Genomic DNA, 19669 nt, shown 5'->3' with positions numbered 1-19669 from the left:
TTTCTTTTTTGTGTGTCTCTGTATTTCCTCTAATGAGAATTGTTACTTTAATAATTATGAAATAAAACCAATAAATGTTACTTTAAAACATTACACTGAAAAATAGAGCTCATTTTGGGAAGTGAAAGGAGGGAAACGGTTAAATAGCCTTCCGCTTAGGAGCTTTTCAAGTACAAGATATATGAAATCAGGATCCATTTGCCCTCATCCAGCAGAAAGTTACTCACCTAAGGCAAGAGACTAAGTGGCTATTCCAAGGAGCTGTTAGAAGCAGCAAATGGGGTATATTTCCCCCTATCTAACACTTTAATGACTTAAGTAAATCAGAAAGCCATTTACACCACTCTTCGATTACCCAAGGATCTGCTGGGCCCCTCACTTCCTGTCTCCTCTGCTCAGGAACAGCTCCAAAATGGGGGCCGGGGAAGGGGGAAAGAGATGGAATTAATTTGGTCAATTTAGCTGCTCATTAGCAACTCCAATAAAAAGGCTTGATAAGCGAGATGGTCACAACTTGTGGTTAAAAGGAGGGTTCTGGGACTCTTGAGAATTTCCTTTAAGCAAACTTGCCTTCAGATAAACATGATTTGCCTGCAGTACACTTTAATGGATTTGATGCTTGCTATTTTTAAGAAAGTCAGGACTTGTAAAGGTGATTTTTTTCTTCCCCTCACTTTAATTTGCACTTTAAGGGAAAAAAAAAAAAAAAACCACGGAAACGTAAGAACAAAGGTCTTCAAAGTGAAGAATCAGCTCCTCAGGGAAGCAGCAGGACCACAGGGCAATGATTCTTGAGAGGAGGGAAGCCACGCGTGGCCCCCAGCATGTGGCCCCCAGCATGCTCTCGAGAGAAACTGCAGGAAGCCAGCAACCTTCCAAGGGAGCAGGACTTGGCCATAAACCACCACCACAAACACTCACTAAAAAGGACTTGTCAGGGCTTGACCAAAGCCAAATCTCCGCATATAATATCCCCATGTTTCACTGGGCCTCACAGACTTTTGTTCCTTGGGAAGCCCAGAGACAAAGCGGGGGCAGGCCCAAGATGTTCACATCAATGTGCTCATCACCCTTGGTTATCACAAAGACAGAACATTCGGAATAGCAATGGCAACAGAGCAAAAACCAATTTTCCCTTACTTGAAGACGACGATAGCCCCAGGACATGGAGGGCAGGCCAGGAGAAAGATCTGCAATTAAAAAAGAGTTAAGTATGGTTATCAAGAGCAGTACTGGACACGGTTAGACAATGTTACTTCAATAACAACAGTAAAATGATAATAGTAATAATAAATAACCAAACTCTAACATGAAAAATGCAATATAAAAACTTAAAAAGGCAAGCAGGTGGTTTTCCAAACGTGTTTCTGTTTGCACAGGCATCTAGGTGTGTGGACATTTGTTTGTGTGTGTGTGTGTGTGTGTGAGAGAGAGAGAGAGAGAGATACAGTGGGGGAGAGGGAGAGGGATAGAGAGTGAAGGAGTGTTTGGGGGCAAGATGGAAAAAGCCTTTCTTAGGCCTTTTTTTTGCCTCTAGAACATTTCCTCTTAACCTCTAGAACAAGACTCAATTTTTCAACCCTTCAACATCAATATGATATAGTAGCCAGTCTGAGAAGCTTTTAACCCAACACAAACAAAAATGTATTCCATGAATGGGACCAAGTACATAAATGCCATCTGGTTTGCCTCCCACGGGGAAGGGTGGGTTAATCAATACCCAGCACTGCCAGATTTAGCAAATAAAAACACAGGACGCCCAGTTAAATTTGAATTTCAGATAAACAGCGAATAATGTTTTTGTGTAAGTATGTTCCATGCAATATTTAGGATATACTTATATAAAAACATTATTCATTGTTTATCCGAAATTCAAATTTAACTGGGCCTCCTGCATTCTATCTAGCAACCCTACCAATATTGCCATGCCCAGGCTCCAAGCCTCCCTTTGATTTTGAAGGGGAGCAGAATTTGCCACCCTGAAATATGTCTCTTTGGCATAAGGGTTATTTTAGGCTGATTATTTTTTTAAGAAACAATAGACATAGGAAAAGCACTGAAAAGTGAGAAGTTACCCTTTTGTAGGAGACATTTACAATCCTAAGGGAAATCTCCATTTGTAAGAATGCCCCACCCCCCATACCAGGAAAAGAAGGATGACTCAAACTCTAGACACTTTTATCAATGGAGAAGACACTGACCTCAACCTTCATAATGACCTTACCCTTGATTACCATGCTTTTCCTGGTCCCCTCCCATAACTGGCCTTCTGCCCTACCCTACCCCTACCACCCAATGTCTTCCTTTTGCCTCTAGGCTAGAGATGGTATTTAAGGTGGTGGCTTGGGCCTTCAGGGAGTTACTCAATTTTCCTGGGTCTCTCCCATGTCTGCAGGAGGTATACATACTATTAAACCTCCATTTGTTTTTCTCCTGTTAACTGGTCTTTTATTACATTGTCGGGAAGGGGGGGAGGTCTCAGTCAAGAACCTAGAAGGGGGCGCCTGGGTGGCTCAGTTGGTTAAGGGACTGCCTTCGGCCCAGGCCATGATCCTGGAGTCCCGGGATCGAGTCCCACATCAGGCTCCCTGCTCGGCGGGGAGTCTGCTTCTCCCTCTGACCCTCTTCCCTCTCGTGCTCTCTGTCTCTCATTCTCTCTTTCTCAATTAAATAAATAAAATCTTTAAAAAATAAATAAACCTATAAATGGAATCTTTCTTTCCAAAAAAAAAAAAAAAAAAAAAAAGAACCTAGAAGGGCAGAGGGAAAATTATTTTTCCTCCCCCACATTTGATTGGCTTGACCATGACCAGGTAGTTCTAACTCTTCTATTCTCCTCCCCAGAGCAAACCAAACAAGAAGAACCTTGTCCTTCTAAGAGTCAAATCAGTTCCATGCTACTTGGTTTGACCTAGGCCTGGGTTATAGAAAAACTGCATCTGTATGACCTTCATCAAAGCACTGGTTCTCAAGGGAGACAAAGAAACCCCTTCAGAGCAACTGGTTGAACATGCAGATTCCTGGGCTCCCCCATTAGGAATGCTGACCTCAAAAGTCTGGGACTCCAGCAATCTGCATGTTTAACAAATGCCCCAGGAGATTCAACCACTCCTGGCAGCCAGATATGATGACTGTTTGACCTTGGCCTGGACTACTATAGGAGTCAGAGACATTCAACAGGACTAAGGATTAATGAAAGAATGAAACTCATATTTGTGGAGTTCCTTCCTCTACAGTGATTTAATGGTGTGGTTTACAAAGTCATTGATGTGTGTCCCTATCTTGCTGTGAGCATTTATTAAAATAGGTTATCTGCTATGGGGCGCCTGGGTGGCTCAGTTAGTTAAGTCGGCTGCCTTTGGCTCAGGTCATGATTCCAGGGTCCCGGGACCCAGCCCCACATCGGGCTCCCTGCTCAGCTGAGAGCCTGCTTTTCCCTCTCCCTCTGCCTGCAAGCTCTGCCTACTTGTGCTCTCTATCTCTCTATCAAATAAATAAATAAAATCTTTAAAAAAATAAGTAATCTGCATTACGCACTTGTTTGGCTCTGTCATGTGTATATTCTTTAGCATTTGGCTCTTCGGTTCTCTCAAAATCTACATTTAGAAATAAAGGGCACTATAAGGAAAATCATTACAAAGAAAGACACCTGCTTGAATCCCTACCAAGAGGAAGAGAAAGAAGAATGGAAAAGAGAAAGGGTCTTGAAAGGAATGTGGCCAGGAGTCCATTACCCGCAAAATACCTGATTAGAGAACCCAGCCAAGGAAATATCCACCAAGAACGAGCCTTTCCCCCTGTGGATCAATTTGATTAATAGTGCAAAATCAATGACAATTACAGGCCCATAATCCTTCACTGGTAATCACCAAATCTAAAAAGCTCTAAAAACCGGAAGTTGGGTTTTTTTCAAAGCTAATTTGGTAGCAAGTATGACTTGAACTGAGCTGAGACTATTTATGGACTTATTTATTCCACTTATGATGAGTATTCATATGGCTTCCATAAAAAATAATATCTTTTAGGGGCACCTGTGTGGCTCAGTCGGTTGAGCATCTGACTCTTGATTTCAGCTCAGGTCATGATCTCGGGGGTCGTGAGATTGAGCTCCACGTCAGGCTCCTCTGGCTCAGCAGGGAGTGTGCTGGAGATTCTATCTTTCCCTCTACCCTTGCCCCTCCCCCTGCTCATGCTCTCTTTCTCAATCTCTCTCTCTAAAATAAATCAATCTTTAAAAGAATAATAATAATAATGATAATAATAATCTTTTGATTATAGGATGTTACCCCAGATCCCACTGGGAGTATATATAAAATATTCCACATTCACTGTATTACTTTCTGATTTTTTTAAGTAAGCTCTACACCCAACATGGGGCTTGAATTCATAACCACGAGATCAAGAGTCAAGTGCTCTACAAACTGAGCCATCCAGGTGCCCCTGTATTACCTTTCTGAAATCCAAAAATTTCTGACTTCTGAAATACATCTGACCTGAATGGCTTGGGACAAGGACTGTCAATTTGGACTCTCAATCATCCAAACATTAATTTATCCCTACTCCCCACCCCACCCCTCAGGAGCAATCCAAGAAGGAAAGAAACAAAGCTGGTATTCTCTACCGCTGACCCAGCAGTAAAGTTACCTTAAACAAGGGATCAAGTTGGAGGTTGCACTCAGTTACCCAGCATCAGGCCCCTCAAAGGCTACACTCTCACAAGCTACAGTATACAGAGAGCAGACAGGGGTCCCCAACCACCTTGGAAAGGTCCTCAATATTTCTGGAGTCACCTAAGAGCCATGACAGCAGCCTTCCTGAGATTCTGGAATAGCCAAGATACTTCATGCTAACATGCTAAACAAAGAAGCAAAAATACTACACTGAGCCCCACAGTTAATTCTTACTTTTCCCACAGCCAAGGAGAGATGAGCAGATTCTTGGGGCAGATTCCCCTATAACTGCTCCATTTGGCTGGCTCTGATTCATGACAGCCCTATGCCAAAAACCCAGAAACCTACTAAAGGGAGCGAATCCTCCAGCCCCAACCAATGATGGGTCTAATTTCTTTTGAGGCAGCTAATCAATCTAGTTTTGACCCTAACTGAGTTTTCCAACAGTTAGTTTCACGTGGCCAAGCCACTCTAATCAACACTTTGGCCTTTCTCATCTGGTGTGTCTATTCCCATCACCAAGATAGAGGGTATCTTCTTTGAGCAACCTTTAAATCAGATACATGTAGACATATCGAATCAGCAGATCTGAAAAAAGACCTCAAGTTCATCATATTCCATTTCCGGTAAACTCATGGCCTCCCTCAGGAACTTCAAAGATTTATGACATTGAACCTCTCTGCCCTAGCATGCTGGAGCCACATCCACAATCACTGTTAACCAAAGAAGCCATGTGAAAATAACATTTTAATTCAGAGGCCCGACGGCCCCTAGCCTTGGCTTGAACATCCCTGCTTTCTTCCTTGCTGGGATGCCATCCACCTCCAAATTTTGGTAGCATGTTTTAGACCAGCAGATGGAAAGCTAAACCATCCCTTCAGTTGCAAATAGGGTGGGAAGAAAGGACACTTAGAAGTGCAAACAAGGACAGTAGGAAGAGGGGAATGTATCTGAGCATATCCCAGCACCAAGCTGGCGCTTCTGTATTCATGCTGAAATCTGCCCAGTTCAGCACCTGAAGAAAAGTACAAGGACAAGTGGTAACAGAGAGATGTGCTACAAAGCACTTCTACTCTCCAGTCGTTTGCAGAGATGAGAGGGGCCTTGCTATTAAATTCCACTTTGCAGATGAAGGAACCTAAGGGAAAAGGTTCCAACAAGAACCCAGATCCGTTCAACTCCCAGTTCAACACACTTTCCACCTCACACCTGACATGGTCCACACCTCATGACGGCTTATCTTCTTTAGACTCTAGCCCTGCCCCTTGACCCAATGGCCCCACATCTATACCACCACAGAGCTCACAGGATCTAGTCACTACAATGCAAGACCTCTCCAAACGCAACCAAACTGGCAGCAAATTAAGTTTACATAGATGGGTTGCAGAGTCTAGCATTCCCTGAAGACGTACTCATCTTAGCTCCAACCCACCTCATTCAAAACCAGGTCTGCTGGGTTCTGATACTCCTCGGATCCTTAAAAATGGAGGGGAAAAAATGCACAGGTTCTGTTCAAAACCATACCCTCTCAGATTCCCCAGGAAAGCTCCCTGTACTACTTCAAGGTTCTCCTTGCTAGAAGAAAGCCAGAGGCCCAAGGTGGAGTCACTCACCCCCAAGGTAACAAACCAAGACTTAATTGCAGTTTCAACGCCCCCAGTAGAATTTTAAGCCAATCAATCTGGAATTTTCTGGTCAGCACCAACTAAGTACTCCATTCCCCAAAGGAAGATGATGAAATCCACCTAATAAGAACCTCTGCCCTTCTCGCTAAGGGAAGGTGACCTTGCCTGAAACAATCTTTTCTTTTTTTCTTCTTTGCTAATAACTTCCTTGCCCCACCCTACTTCCCATAAAAACCAAGCGTTTTGTACAACTCCCCCCTCCCCTTGCTAGATGGGATGCTTCCTGACTCATGAATCTCTCTTTTTTTTTTTTAATCTTTTTTTTTTTAAGATTTTTATTTATTTGAGAGAGAAAGCACATGAGAGGGGGGAGGGTCAGAGGGAGAAGCAGACTCCCTGCCGAGCAGGGAGCCCGATGCGGGACTCGATCCAGGGACTCCAGGATCATGACCTGAGCCGAAGGCAGTCGCTTAACCAACTGAGCCACCCAGGCGCCCCATGAATCTCTTAATAAAGTCAATTAGATCTTCAAATTTACCCTGTTGAATTTTGTTCTTTAACACTGGCAATTTGTAAATTCAGCTCTTTCCAAATGCCTCTCCGACATCACTTGTCCTCCTTCCTGTTCCCACAGTTACATCAGCTCCAAGTTCACTGGCATCACTGTCCAGTCTCCCATCAACTGTTTCACCCCAACATTAGATCTGATAAACCCCCATCTTCATGACACCTAAGTAAGATTAATTTTTGTTCACAGGAGGAAGTGTTGGTACTATGGCAATGTAATCTGGAAGAAGGGCCAGTTGCCAAGACCATCCTAAATGAGGGACTAGCCAGGTAAATCAGTGAAGAGGGTGGGAAAACTAAACGAAACAAAAACCATGAGAGAGGACCAGGGGAGTGGTGTTTGGCCTGGTACACAGTCTTCTCAGGCCCAGTCCTCCAGTTCTAGTTCTCCTGGTCCTACCTCCTATGATGGTACACAGCAATTTGGGGATTCCCGAGGGCTTATAACCATTACCAACCATAGAGAAGATCCATTCCTTGGACTGCCCGAAGTCTGTTCTAGGCTCTATTCACTAATGATCATACCCTTGGACCCACATCCTCTCTCCCTGGACCACTGAGATAATCTCTTCACTGGTCTCCCACCTCCATGCACACTGCTGTTAGAAAGATCTACCTAAAACACCATTCTGATCTGCCATTTAAAATCCTACAATGACTTGTCAGTATCTGTGGAAAAAGCCCAAGCTCCTTAAGCATGGCAGGCAAGGCTTTGACTGCTCCAGACCCTGTCTATGTCCTTCAGCCTGGAAGCCTCATGCTTTGTGCCAAATTGTACCTTGAACATACTCCATGTTGATAAACACACTTCTACAACCTCATTTTCTAATTGCTCAATTTCATTCAATTATATAGATATGCAACAATTTACTCAACCAATCTCCTCCTACTGCACATGTTGTTATGTCTAAATTTTCAGATCCTTTACTATTTCCTTAGTCTACATTTATACAAGGAGAATTTCTAGGTCTTCAAAGGGAATATACATTTTAAGGCTTTTAACCTATAATTCTAAACTGCCTTCGAGAAAATTTCTTTGAATTTATACTCCCACCAGCAACATATGATAATGTGTTTCTGCTACAACCTGTTTAAAAGGCAAAACATGGAATGGGAGCAGAATTTGCCACCCTGAAATATGTCTCTTTGGCATAAGGATTATTTTAGGCTCGTTATTTAAAACACACACACACACACACACACGCACACACACACCAGCAGACATGGGAGAAGCTCTGAAAAGTGAGTAGAAGTTACCCTTTTGTAGGACACATTTACATTTATAAAGAAAATCTCCATGTGTAAGAATGGCTCCCCCTCTGTACCAAGAAAAGGATGACTCAAACTCTAGACACTCTTATCAATAGAGAAGACACTGACCTCAACCTTCATAATGACCTTACCCTTGATTACCATGCTTTTCCTGGTCCCCTCCCATAACTGGCCTTCTGCCCTACCCTACCCCTACCACCCAATGTCTTCCTTTTGTCTCTAGGCTAGAGATGGTATTTAAGGTGGTGGCTTAGGCCATTTTGGGGAGTTACTCAATTTTCCTGGGTCCCTCCCATGTCTGCGGGAGGTGCACATGCTACCAAACTTCCATTTGTTTTTCTCTCCTGCTAATTGGTCTTTTATTATGGGGGGGCGGGGTCTCTGCCAAGAAAGAAGAGTGGAAAGAAGATTATTTTCCACCCCAATAACACAAACATACAACTTACTCCTTCATTTGGCATGTTTTCAAATGACCAAAAATGTTTGACTATTTTCTAACTTGTTTTTTGGACAGCTGTATGTCTTCTTTGGGGATGTGACCATCTTTGGCCTTTGCCTATTTTACAATTGGTATGTTCTTTTTCTTACTGGGCTGTAAGAACCATTTATGCTTTAATGACATTTAATACAGATAATTTGATATTTATTGCAAATATTTTCCCCAGGATGTCACTGTTGTAGCTTTGCTTATGTTAGTTTTTTGATATACAGAAACTTCTTTATCTTTATGTAATCAGGCATAATTGTCATTTCCTTTATGGCTTCTGTCTTTGATGTCATGTTTAAAAATCTTACGACCCTGGAATTATAGAAGAGTCACCTACTATTTTCCTAATATTTTCGTGATTTTATTTTTAAAATTTCAATCCCTAGTGCTAATATGATTCACTCTTCCAGAATGGCCTTCTCACCTTAAATTTTCTGGCCAATCCCTATTTACCCTTCAAATACAAAATTAAGCATATTTTTCTCCAAGAAGCCTTTGGTTAAATGCCCACCCTCTGTCCTTCCATTAACTCCTTCTGCTTACCTCTTTCTGAGAAATTACCACTTTTGTCAGTGTAAAGAAGTTACAAAAAGAGAGCCTTCTCTCAAGAGTTTAGAAAAAAGGGAAATAAGGGTCATAAAGAGTTGGGTTTTAGAATCAACATAAAATGGATTTAAAAGGTTATAAGGTCATCTTAAAACCAGAATGGTTCCCAGACTTCAAAGACCAGATTGTAACCTGCTTGAATTATACCTTAGAAGAGAATGAATGGGGTTGGTCAACCACTGAGGTACTGAATAATGAGAGTCACAGAGAGGTGTATTTTGTAGCGTCCACACTCAAGCACTAGCCAGGAGCCAGAGAAGCTTAGCTCATAAACACCAAGCTTTCTGGTCCCACTGGCAAATTCATCCCTATTAAGAGAATGGAAGCAAGACAGGTAGCATTGCTAAGTGGTTCAGATTATGGGCTTTAGAGTCAAAACAAACTTGGGTTCACAGGCTGGCTTTGCCACTCACCAGCACAGTGAGCTTGGGCAAGAAACTGGAGGAATTCCCGTTTCTAAAATAGGGACAAAAATAGTATCTATGTCTCACGAGGTTTTGGAGAGGATCAAATGCGACAGAGCAAGCAAAGCTCTTGGCACAACGCCTAGCGCATAGCTAGCACTCAATACCTAAGAGCTATAATTATTCTGATCTCAGTAGAAAATCCATCCCTACTGTGAGCTACATCAGCAACAGCTCATGTTAAGTTTCCAGTTCATCTAACTTTGCTTGTGCTAACTCCATGCTTGCATAACAATGTGCTGCTGTATTATTTGGCTTCCCTTCTCCAGCTGCCAAAAAGGGGAGGATACTTAACCCCTCTAGACTCAGTTTCCTCATCTGTCAAATGGGGGTTACAACGGGACGACCTCATACAGTAGAGGTGAGGACTGAACACTTAAAGCACTTAGTTCAGTGCCTGGCATACTGTAAGGAATAAAATACGCACGAGCTATTGATAGCCTCCTTCTTGGATGCCCTTTCTCTTCTCACTCCGAACTCCATCCAAGCCCATGGCAAGTTCTATTTCCTCCACAAAGCCCTCGCCAATCACTCCAGATAATGCCTCTCTCTCTCTCTCTTTTTTTTTTTTTTTCCAGTAGCCTGTAGAACTCTTTAGGCACTTAGATTTTATTTAATTTGGGGTATTAAATAGCTCTCAATTGCTGCACACAGTGCTACAGATTTTGAACCAGGACCTGACTATCAATCTTTCCCTCCTGATAAATCTTAAATTGGCATTTGGATGAGATGCTGAACAAAGTCCAAAGGCTGTTTGTAGGGTAATGAAGGCCCTCAGCAATGCCCCCCCCCCCCAACAACACACTGCCTTGCCAGTTTTATTTCCCACTATGCCTCGGGTCTCCACCCTGAACCCTGGGTTCTAAATTCTAAAATGGAAAAGCATAATAGTGTTTGCCTCCAACACTTAACCTCAAACTGTCGCTTCTATGCAGATACCAAATGCTTTCTGGATATTTCCGTCTAGATGTCACACAGTACCTCAGACCTAACAATGTCTAAATGTGGACATGTCATCTTCTTTTCCTAACCTCTTCCCTCTCTAACTGCCTGCTCAAAGAATGGGAGAGAAGAGACAACTCTTCTAGCAGAATTCCAACTGACAAAGGCAGAAGGAATGAGGGAAGCAGGAAGTCAACATGAGGCAAACACTGTAGTAATCATTGTTACAGGCAGAAACCATGGATAGCTACTCTGATTAGTAACGCAAGTATTACTTTTGCATGCAAGCTACGTGTTCATTACAAAGGAAAAACAGGAACTTCATAGGGGAGAAATCTGGCAGACACTGTCTTGATCAAGTGACCATGGTTAGCATCACCAGTAATAAGACATATCATCGTGTACCCCCTGATATGACACACAAGAAGGGTACAGCATCACTTCTGTGCTGTTTTTGTCCAAACTGCCCAAATCTAAGCAAGAAAAAAAATTAGGTAAATCTAAATTAGGGAAATTTTACAAAGTAACTTACCAGTGCTCTTCAAACTGTCAAGGTAATGAAAGACAGAATGGGAAACTGTCGTGGACGGAAAAGACTAAGAAGACATGACAACTAAATATAATGTGGGATCCTGGATTGGATCCTGGAACAGTAAAGGGATGTTTGTGAAAAAACTGGTGAAATTGAAATAAAATCTATAGTTCAGTTCAGAGCACCAATAACAATTTCTCAGTGTTAATAATTTTACCATGATTATGCAAGATGTTAACATTAAGGATGCTAAGTGAAGGGCATACACAAATTTTCTGTAATATCTTTACAAATCTTCTGTAAATCAAAAATAATTTTAGGGGCACCTGGGTGGCTCAGTCAGTTAAGCATCCGACTCTCGATTCCAGCTCAGGTCATGATTTCCAGGTCATCAGATCAAGCCCCGCATTGGGCTCTGTGCCAAGTATGGAGATTGCTTAAGATTTTCTCTCTCCCTCTCCCTCTGCCCTCTGCCCCACCCAACATGCACATGCATGCGCACACTCTCTCTCAAAAAAATAAATAAATAAATAAAAGAATAAAACACAGCTTTAAAAAGTACTGTCATCTAATCGGCTAGCCTATTTTCAAACTTTGGAGCTATCTTTGATGGTACCCCTCTTCCTCAGCCCCCACAGGTAGTCAGTCCCCAAGTCCTGTCATGTTGACATTTCAACCTTTTCAATATATCTCACATTTATCCCCACTATCTTTTCCTAGTTTAGTCCCTCTCATTTTCTTGAACTACTATAACAATTTCCTATCTGATCCCCAGGTCTCCAGCGTCTCCCCTCCTTCACTCTAGAGTTCATACATTATTGTCAGGTTCTTATTCTTAAAACAGAGCCCTCATCATGCTATGTTCCTCATTAAAATTTTCAGATGACCAATTCGACACAATCACTATCAGAATCTCAGCTGACTTCTTTATAGAAACTGACAAGCTAATTCTAAAATTCTTAGGGAACTGTAAGGGACTCCAAATAGCCAAAACAAGTTGAAAAGAACAAGTAGAAGGACCCACATGACTTGATTTCAAAACTCACTACAAAGCAACAATAAAGACAGTGTGGTACTGGCATAAGGATAGACACCCAGGCTAGTGGAATGGAGTTGAAAGTCCAAAAATAAACACAACTGATTTTCAACAAGGCTGCCAAGACCATTCACCACCTCACAACCATATGCAAAAATTAACTCAAATTCAATCAAAGACCTAAATGTAAAAGCAAAAGCTATAAAACTCTTTAAAAGTAAACATAATAGGGGCCCCTGGGTGGCTCAGTCAATTAAGCGGCTGCCTTTGGCTTGGGTCATGATCCCAGGGTCGTGGGATGGAGCCCCACATCAGGCTCCCTGCTCGGTGGGGGGCCTGCCTCTCCCTCTCCCTCTGCTGCTCCCACTGCTTGCGCTCTCCTGCTCTCTCATTCTGTCAAATAAAAAAATAAAATCTTCAAAAAAAAAAAAAAAGTAAGCATAATAGTCAATCTTCACGACCCCAGATTTGGCAATGGATTGTTAGATGTGACACAGAAAGCCAAGCAACAAAAGATAAAAACAGCTAAATGGGACTTCACGAAAATTAAAATCTTCTGATTCAAAGGACACTATTAAGAAAGAAAAGAGACAACACAAAGAATGAGAAAATTTTTGCAAATCCTATCTCTGACAAGCGTCTAGTATCCAGAATACACAAAACTCTTGAAACACAATAATAAAATGACAAACAATCCAATTAAAAGCGGGCTCAAGATTTGAATAGACATTTATCCAAAGAAGACATCCAAATGGCCAATACGCTCATGAAAAGATGCTCAATATCATTAGCCATTAGGGAAATGAAAATCAAATCCACAAGGACATACCACTTCATACCCATAAGCAAGGCTTAGATAAAAGACAATCACGAGTGTTTGTGATGATGAGAAAAAACTCAAACCTCATACAGGCACACCTCATTTTGATGTGCTTTACTTTATTGCACTTTGCAGATACTGGTTTTTTTTTTGTTGTTTTTTTAACAAATGGAAGGTTAGTGGCAAACTTGCCTTGAACAAGTCTATCTGTGCCATTCTTCAACGGCATTTGCTCACTTTGTATCTCTGTGTCACACTTCGGTAATTCTTGCAATATTTCAAACTTTTTCATTATTTGTTAAGGTAATCTGTGATCAGTGATCTTTACTGTTAGACTGTAATTGTTTTCGGATGTCACAAACTGCGCCCACATAAGACAGCGAACTTAATCAATAAATGTTGTATGTGTTCCAACTACTCCACTGACTGGCTGGTCCCCCATCTCTCACCACCTCCTTGGGCCTCCCTATTCCCTGAGACACAACAATACTGAAGTTAGGCCATTTATTAACCCTACAATGGCATCTAAGTGGTCAAGTGAAAGGAAGAGTCACAAGTCTCTCACTTTAAATCAAAAGCTAGAAATGATTAAACTTAGTGAGAAAGGCATGTTGAAAGCCAACAGGCCAAAAGCGGGGCCTCTTGAGCCAAACAGTTAGCCAAGCTGTGACTGCAAAGGAAAAGTTCTTAAAGGAAATTACAAGTGCTACTCCAGTGAACATATGAATGGTAAGAAAGTGAAACAGCTTTTGGAGGCTATGGAGAAAGTCTGAGTGGTCTGGATAGAAGATCAAACCAGCCACCACATTCGCCTAAGCCAAAGCCTAATCCAGAGCAAAGCCCTGACTCTCTTTAATTCCATGAAGGCCGAGGGAGGTAAGGAAGCTGTAGAAGAAAAATTTGAAGCTAGCAGAGGTTGGTTCATGAGGTTTAAGGAAAGAAGTTGTCTCCTTAACATAACAGCGCCAGGTGAATCAGCAAGTGCTGATGTAGAAGCTGCAGCAGGTTCTCCAGAAGGTCTAGCTAAGATAGTTAATGAAGGTGGCCACACTAAACAACAGACTGTCAGTGCAGATCAAACAGACTTTTATGGGAAGAAGATGCCATCTAGGACTATCATAGCTAGAGAGGAAAAGTCAATGCCTGACTTCAAAGCTTCGAAGAACAGGCTGACTCTCTTATTGAGTGCTAAAGCAGCTGGTTACAGATGGTTGAAACCAATGCTTTAAGTTGAAGCCAATGCTCATTTACCGTTCCAGAAATCTTAGGGCACTTAAGAATTATGTTAAATTTCCTCTGCCTGTGCTCTATAAATGGAACAACGCCAGCCTGGGTGGCAGCACATCTGCTCACAACATGGTTTGCTGAATATTTTAAGCCTACTGTCGAGACCTACTGCTCAGAAAAAAAAAAAAAAGACTCCTTTCAAAATCTTCCTGCTCACTGACAATGCACCCGGTCACCCAAGAGCTCTGATGGAAATGCGCACAATTAATGTTGTTTTCATGCCTGCTAACGCAACATCCCTTCTGCAGCCTGTGGATCGAGGAGTCATTTTGAATTTCCAGTCTTATTATTGAAGAAATACATTTCATAAGGCTATATAGCTGCCGTAGAAAGTGATTCCTCTGATGGATCTGGGCAAAGTGAATTGAAAACCTTCTGGAAAGGATTCACCATCCCAGATGCCATTAAGAACATTCATGATTCGTGGGAAGAGCTCCAAATACCAACACGAACAGGAGTTTGGAAGAAGTTGATCCCAACCCTCGCGGATGACTTTGAGGGGGCCAAGACTTCTGTGGAGGAAGGAACTGCAGGTGCAAAGGGAAGAGCAAGAGAACTAGAATCCGAAGTGGAGCCTGAAGATGGGACTGAACTGCTGCCGTCTCATGATGGAACTTGAACGGCTGAGGAGTTGCTTCTTACGGCTGAGCAAAGAAAGTGGTTTCTTGAGATGGTATGTACCCCTGGTGAAGATGCTGTGAAGAGTGTTGAGAGGCCAACACAGGACTTAAAATATGACATCAACTTAGTTGATAAAGCAGCAGCAGGGTTTGAGAGGATCGAGTCCAATTTTTGTAGCTCTACTGTGGTAAAATGCTACCACACAGCATCACATGCTACAGAGAAATCGTTTGTGAAAGGAAGAGTCCGTCGGTGCGGCAAACCTCAGCATTGTCTCATTTTTAAGAAACTGCCCCGGCCACCCCAGTCTTCCGCAACCACCACCCTCATCAGGCAGCGGCCATCAACATTGAAGCAAGACTCTCCACCAGCGGAAAGACTGTGACTCGCTGAAAGCTTAGATGGTTAGCATTTTTCGCAATAAAGTATTTTTTTAATTAAGGTACATACATAGTATGCTTAGACATAATGGTATTGCACACTTAACGGACCATGGCATAGTGCAAATATAACTTTTATATGTATGAGGAAACCAACGAATTCATTTAACTCGTATTATTGTGATATTTGCCTCATTGCGGTGGTCTGGAATGGAACCCTGTGCACTGTAAAATGGTGCCACAGCCCTGGAAAATAGTCTGGCAGTTCCTCAAACGGCTAAACACAGTTATCATGTGACCCAGCAACTCCATTTCCATGTATACATCCAAGAGACATGTCCACGCCAAAACTCATACACGGATGTTCGTAGCAGCCATATTCATAACAGCCAGAAGGTGGACACAACCCAACCACTCCTCAGTGAATGAATGGATACACAAAATGTGGCATATCCTCGCAATGGACTACTATCGGGCCATTAAAAGGTGTGCATTTCTGATCCATGCTACAACACGGACGAACCTTAAACACATACTAAGTGAAAGAAACCAGTCAGAGAAGACTGTGTATTATATGACTCCATCGCTATGAAATGTCCAGACCAGGCACATCTGTAGAGACAGGAAGCAGATTAGTCATTGCTTAGAGCAGGGGGAGGGAGGAAGGATGGGTAGGGGAGTGACAGCTTAATGATACGGAACTTCTTTTTGAGGGGACGAAAATGTTCCAAATTGTGGTGATGGCTGCACGTACCTGGGAATATACTAAAAACCACTGACTGAACACTTTAAATGGGTGAACTGTACAGTAAGTGAATTATAGCTCAATAAACTGTTTTTAAAAAAAAAACAACAAATTTAGGATGGCTCTTTAATGCTTGTTAAATGAAGTCCAAACTCCTTAATTTGGCATCCAAGTTCCTCCCCTCCCCGATCATCACTTGACAACCCCCCCCAACCAGTATTACTGCTCACTACTCTTCTGCATGTGCCTTTCCATAAAACCAAAAGAATTGTTCGCCATTCCCCATCAACCCCACCATGCAGTTTCCCATCTGTCTTCCCTCTTGCTCTTCCCCTTCCCCTGGAACTCTGTTCTCACAACCCATTTCCACGTGTTTATTTCCTGCTTCTTTCATAAAGCCCAGTTCAAATGCTCCCTCCTGGGCAAATCTTTCCCTGTTCTTCAACCCTCATATAGGAGGCCCTCAAAAAATGATTTACTGAAAGAATGAAGGTCAGTAGTCCTCCCATAGGAGGAAGGACGTGCACCTCTAAACTGCAAGCAGTAATGCAGAACTCTCCAAAGGCTGGAGATACGGCCAGAGGATAATCTCCTCAAAGCCACAACTGCACTTCTCTCTTCCTTTCCAAATCACGGTGGCAGCTCACTGCTTCAGCCCCCTTACCAAGTCTCCGAGAACGTTCCAAACTGCTACTCTCTACCTTTCCCCAAAACCCCGCCCTCATTGAAAAAAGCACTGACATTATGCCAGGGCCGCCGAGTACAGTTGTGTAGGTTGTGCACTGCACAACCCTAGTGGCGCCATTCAATTATAGTCTATGTGAATGGCACCCTCTCCTAGGGTTGTGCAGTGCAAAGCCATTCGTGGCAGCCCTGCTTAGAAACATCAGTACAATTTAGGAAGAAAGCCAAAAAGAACACTCAATGAGAGAACCACTGCATCTATATTGCTATTGAGAAGTGGATATTCTCCAAATCTTATTAAGAAGATTAAAAAACGCAGAAAAAGAACATGGTCATGGCATGCACACAGTATTTGCATAGAGTTAGAAAACAGAAACACCCACGAGAAAAATCATCATTAATGTTTTCCCAGCAGTGGAGAGAAAAAAGGATACACGTTCCGGTTACTACAATGGTATGAAGTACCTACACTGTCTCTCTCAAAACCCTTCAACCCCTGATGGTTCTGATTTTAAGTTACCAAACAAGTCCCCGATTAATTTGGCTTCAGAACCTGGCTATCAGGAAGGATATGACCCGACTGATAGACGTAAGTGTTATGTCTCTACACGGGTCCCTCCCCCATCATCAATCCATTTCATCCACCTTGTGGTCTATCGCAAAGTCTCCTATAAGGCTGTGGAGTGTGAAACCAACCTCCCTGGATGAGCTGATAAAAATTAGGCCTTAAACCCACAAACCAAGTTGCAGAGTCAGGACCCACATCAACTCCACCGAGGCACAGATACCCTCTAAAGCTCAGCCAGAGCACCCAGCCAACAAGGCCCCCCTCTAAACTGCAAGTAGTAACGCAGGACCCTCCAAAAGGGGAGTCATTTAGGGTTGGAGATATTAGCTGTAAAGACAGGTGAGCTGGTGGTCGAGACTGAATATGCCCAACGCTGACTAGGTTCCTTCTTTTGGGTCCCCGCTCCAACTCAGTTCAGCCTCCCACATTTCATTCCACTTCTCCTACCTCCTCCAGAGACTTCCTGGATCACCCACCAAAAGTGATCATTCCTCTCCTGCACTACATTGGTGCTTACTGGTGCTATACACTTATCACTCCATTAGTCTCCCACTGTTGTTAATAATAATAATGACAGCAGCAGCAGGAATAATAATAATTACAGCAACGGCAGTGCCTGTGCCTGGCCCTACATTCAGCACCTTCCGCGTATTGTTTCATGTAGTCCTCACAACCATCTTAGGAGATAAGGGCTATCCTCCACCCAGCCCCTGTTTACATAGGACGAAAATGAGCTAATAACGAAAGTGACTTGCCTAAGGTCACACAACTACTAAGTAAGTGGAAGAGTCGGGCTTTGAACCCGGGACTGTCTGACTCCAAAGACCGTGTTTGTAGCCAATACTACCTTCTGTCTCCCCTATACGATAGTTTGGCTTTTAAAGAGTTGTCTCTGCCTCTACTCCTCAAAGTGCATAACACGGTGTCAGATGCATAAAAGTTCCCCAAGGAAACACGTGCGAGCGCAACTCTGCTCCCTGGCCAGAACCCAGCTGAGGACACCAGCTGGACGAGAAGGGAAGAGGGGTAGTGTGTCCAGAGAGGCCTGACCTTTCAAGGAGCCACGGGAGTCTGCCTCCGCTGACCCATTTAAGAGAGGATCGTGCTGCTGACTTGACCTCAATCCCAGAAAAATATTTAAAATAGAATGACCCGGTTGTCTTAAAACCCTTCCAGACAACTCGGAGGGAACAGAGCCTAGGCCAACCCATGGGAGGGATGGAGAGTATCCAGTTCCCCACAGGAAGGAGACCAACTATGTCAGGGTCACAGCCATGGGGGCCAGCAAATGTTTGCAGAGCCCTGCCACCGAGAAGCTATCTGACTGTGGTCAAGGATCTTTGGGGTGGGAGGAGAAATAGGAGCATTAATTTTAAAGAAGGAAGGTTTTCCCAACTTCCTTGGGCCCCGGTTTTTGGCATCTTTAAAAATAGGAAGAAGAATACCTACCACGTGCAGTGCAGCCAAGGTAAAAAAAAGGAATGTAAGCCAAGTACCTGGGGCCTGATGCCTACGTCAGTTTGTTCTTGCCAGGGATTCTGGGCTCACAAGGAGATGAAGGACAGAGTTCCTGGCTACAAGAAGTTCACCGTACGTCTGCAAAAGTCTTCTGATCTACAGTACTGCCAGCGCTCCACCAACCAGTGATCAAGGGGCTGGTGGATTACCCTAACTCCCAGCCAGGCCGTTTTGTCAGATGAAAATTCTGGTGGGAAAGAAGAAAATTGCTGGCAAAGATCAAGGCTGGGGAGTTACGTCTTTGCTGCCAATCTCCCATCTACACCTCTGTATTAGGAGACTGGGAAAGGGGACTCACGATCATTATTTGGAAAGGGATGGGTGTAAACCCTGTTCTTTTCCTTCACGACACTTGCTACTGTTTCTCACTTTATAGCAGCTAGTGTTGTTGGTTTTTTTTAATGTCCATCTTCCCTGCTAGACTGTCAACTCTTGGAGGGCAGTGGCTGTGTGCTGGTCCTTAACTGTAGATCCAGAAGCTAACACAGTGCCTGGAACATACGAGACGCTCAACAAATACTTGTTGAGTGAGTAAATGAAACGAGCACATAGCCGTCCCTATGGTACATGAGATAGACTTGGTCACTCTAAAATGCTCAAGCCTTGCTTATGTATAGAATGTCTCTCAAGATTTCTAAGCAACTGGTAATGGTGGTTTGTTTCCAGGGGGAAGAAACAGTTGGGAAGTCAGGGGTTAGAAGGAATCCTACATCCTACTCTGTTCCTTTCAAATTGTTTGAATTTTTAAATAACAACTAATTGAACATGAAACCTGCAGGGAACACATGCTTACAGTGGTTAATCTCTAGGAGACAGACTTCTCAGGGGCTTTTTATTTGTCATGT

The 19669-nt window shown here is 43.0% G+C and overlaps 1 protein-coding gene across 7 annotated transcripts in view; it reads right to left on the bottom strand.

The window, feature by feature from the left end:
• TMEM164 (transmembrane protein 164) overlaps positions 1 to 19669 on the bottom strand; it is a 179075-nt gene that overhangs the window by 112240 nt on the left and 47166 nt on the right. For 6 of the 7 annotated variants that reach the window (XM_035007142.1, XM_035007124.1, XM_035007133.1 and 3 more), the window contains exon 3: positions 1141 to 1190. The exons of the other annotated variant lie outside the window; for it this stretch is intronic. In XM_035007142.1, the coding sequence (XP_034863033.1) occupies positions 1141 to 1190 (50 nt within the window). The remainder of the gene's footprint in view (positions 1 to 1140; positions 1191 to 19669) is intronic. 7 annotated transcript variants of the gene reach the window in all.

Source organism: Mirounga leonina, unplaced genomic scaffold (assembly GCF_011800145.1).
Source record: "Mirounga leonina isolate KUSES-001 unplaced genomic scaffold, KU_Mleo_1.0 Mir_101664, whole genome shotgun sequence".
Classification (NCBI taxonomy): Eukaryota; Metazoa; Chordata; class Mammalia; order Carnivora; family Phocidae; genus Mirounga; species Mirounga leonina.
This window is presented reverse-complemented; position numbering and strand designations above follow the sequence as displayed.